General features: G+C 39.1%; 1 protein-coding gene across 1 annotated transcript in view; it reads left to right on the forward strand.

Moving 5' to 3' along the window:
• Positions 1 to 1,056, forward strand: part of UBR1 (ubiquitin protein ligase E3 component n-recognin 1) — a 55,267-nt gene extending 54,211 nt beyond the window's left edge. Inside the window, exons 44-46 of the mRNA XM_009071749.1 lie at positions 1 to 165; positions 363 to 464; positions 915 to 1,056. The exon at positions 1 to 165 is cut by the window's left edge and continues 5 nt beyond it. Of these exons, the coding sequence (XP_009069997.1) occupies positions 1 to 165; positions 363 to 464; positions 915 to 1,056 (409 nt within the window). The remainder of the gene's footprint in view (positions 166 to 362; positions 465 to 914) is intronic.
• Positions 1,057 to 2,433: the final 1,377 nt, after the last annotated feature.

Raw genomic sequence — 2,433 nt, forward strand, 5'->3', positions numbered from 1 at the left:
ACGGTCTTCTGATGATGAACAAAAATATCCAGTATTGTGTTTGTTCTGTGGGGCTGTGTTGTGTTCCCAGAATACTTGCTGTCAGGAACTGGTGAATGGGGAGGAGTTGGGAGCCTGTACTTCTCATGCTCTTCAATGTGGAGCTGGAGTCTGTATGTTTCTCAAGTAAGTATCTAGCCACGATTTAATGTGTTAAAGAGTAAGGGGAAATATTTGAAGGTCAAAATTCACAACACTGTCAAAGCATTTGATTCTTTTTGTCTGAGACAAAGAAACATTGCTTTGTCTTAAAATATAGCTCACTGAAAAGTGAAGAATCTGTGTGGAGCTGTATTTTAAATGTAGCTATTTTTTTCCTTAAGAATCAGGGAATGCAAAGTTGTCCTCATTGAGGGTAAAACCAGAGGCTGCTTGTACCCTGCACCCTACTTGGATGAATATGGAGAAACAGATCCAGGTCTAAAGTGAGTAAATGTTTGGCTTTTTTTCTACATTTCCATTTTTGTATCTTTCTTAGCCCCATTGAACATGTTCTTGCTGCTAACACTGTACTATGTGTTTTGGCCTGGTAAACTTGTTTAACTTCAAATTCCCGATGGCAGCTTCCAGTCATGAATGAGTAGTTTATAATGGGAAAATAAACCTTTTTTGCCACTGTTAAACTTTCTTATTTTTTTAATGAATGCTTTTCATGCTTTTCATCAGAAATGTGCAACAACTGCCATGCTAAAGTGTCACCTTGGAAGTGGCAGTCATTGCTTGTCAAATGTAGAATCTTTCTTACATTTCCAATAGACTTGTTGAAATTGGTGTTCATACAAGTATTTAATGTAGTCTAGTGTTAATGTTAGACTATTCATGGAACAGTTTGTCAGAATGTTAATTGGTTGTTCTCCTTTTTTTCCTCTGTGAAGAAGAGGCAATCCCCTGCACTTGTGTCACGAGCGTTACCGGAAGCTCCATCTGCTGTGGCAGCAGCACTGCATCATAGAGGAGATTGCCAGGAGCCAAGAAACCAATCAGATCATCTTTGGATTCAACTGGCAACTGCTCTGAGTCTCTTGAGTCTTAGTGAAAACTCTTACCTTTGGCCGTGCTTTGGAAAAGGAAAGGAGGGTGACAGTCAATTTACTCAAGTGGATTCTGTAGTTCAGACAAAATCGATGGATTCTCTATGTTGGTTGTATCACTGATACATTGAAACAGAATCTCATATCATCTTTTCCTCTTCTTGTTTTTTCTCCTTCCAAGAAAGGGAAGCCACATTCTATAATTATTACTGAACATTCAGGTCCAGAAATACTTCCACTTTTTTCAGAAGTTGTAATTGTTTCACATGTTTTCATGAGGACAGACAGCTTCCCAAATGCTGTGCTTCAGGGCACACGCCACGTTTCTGTTTCTTCCATGCCTTGAGAATATACCTAAATGGTGTTGCCAAGGAAAAGGCCTCCTTTACGTTCTTCCTGTGTACTTTTCCCAAGCTTAGTGAATAGGTCATGATAATATTGGAGTGGAAGTGGTGCCAGGCCTGTAGTCACCTGTAGCAACAGGTACAATAAACATGAAATTTTACAGAAAAATCCTGCATTCAGCTTTACCATGGGATTTAATGGAGAGTTTTCATCAATTAACTCTTTAATGAGAAGTGTGGGATAGAAAGTGCATGGGGGAATTACCATCTTGTTTATTGCATCAAAAAGTTAAGTCTGTGCTTTTTGCATTGCCAGAACTGCACTTTATCTAATGATTTTGTTCTCTGTTAATGTGTATATCCTAAGAGGTCTAGGCCTATACCATTTGGCTAGGTTGTGGTTCGTTTTACATCTTTGGTTTTTCGCATCTTTTTCTTCCGAGATTTTCCCCAAGAATCAAATGTGAGAATATTGCTGGGTAGTTGTAGTGTAGCTCTGCAAGTTATATAAGAGCCATAGACTTCAGTAAAGTAAATGACCTTCAGTTATCACTGGGCTAAAATCAAGGCCCCAAAGCAGCAGGTTTTAGAATGAGAAACAAGTTTGCTTGCCCATGTTTGAGGGATTTTCCACTCTTCATCTTCTGTTATTGTTGTTTGGAGCATGTTTTGGAGCCTGCATAAATGAAAATGGTGTGTTTTGGGAGCATGTTCAGTGGTTCAGTGCCAGGTAGAGCAGAAAAAGCAAAAAAAAGGTGGCCAAGTTTGTTTCTTTGCCCTTCGGTAGTTAATAGCACACTGTGATTGAATTCTCTCTCAGTGATAGGTCATTGTGCTTCAGTTCTAAATGTCTTTGTCTGTTTCCTGAATTTCAACCACACTATACATGAGAGAGTTTGTAATGTGGTGGGTAAAAACTCTATCCCTGGAAATGCCATGTCCGTGTCAAAGTTTGAAGTTGTCCATACCTTAAATTCCCATGCCCCTTTGGCATTTGGATTCTTGTGTGCCATTTTAAT

Source organism: Acanthisitta chloris, unplaced genomic scaffold, assembly GCF_000695815.1.
Source record: "Acanthisitta chloris isolate BGI_N310 unplaced genomic scaffold, ASM69581v1 scaffold10573, whole genome shotgun sequence".
Lineage (NCBI taxonomy): Eukaryota > Metazoa > Chordata > Aves > Passeriformes > Acanthisittidae > Acanthisitta > Acanthisitta chloris.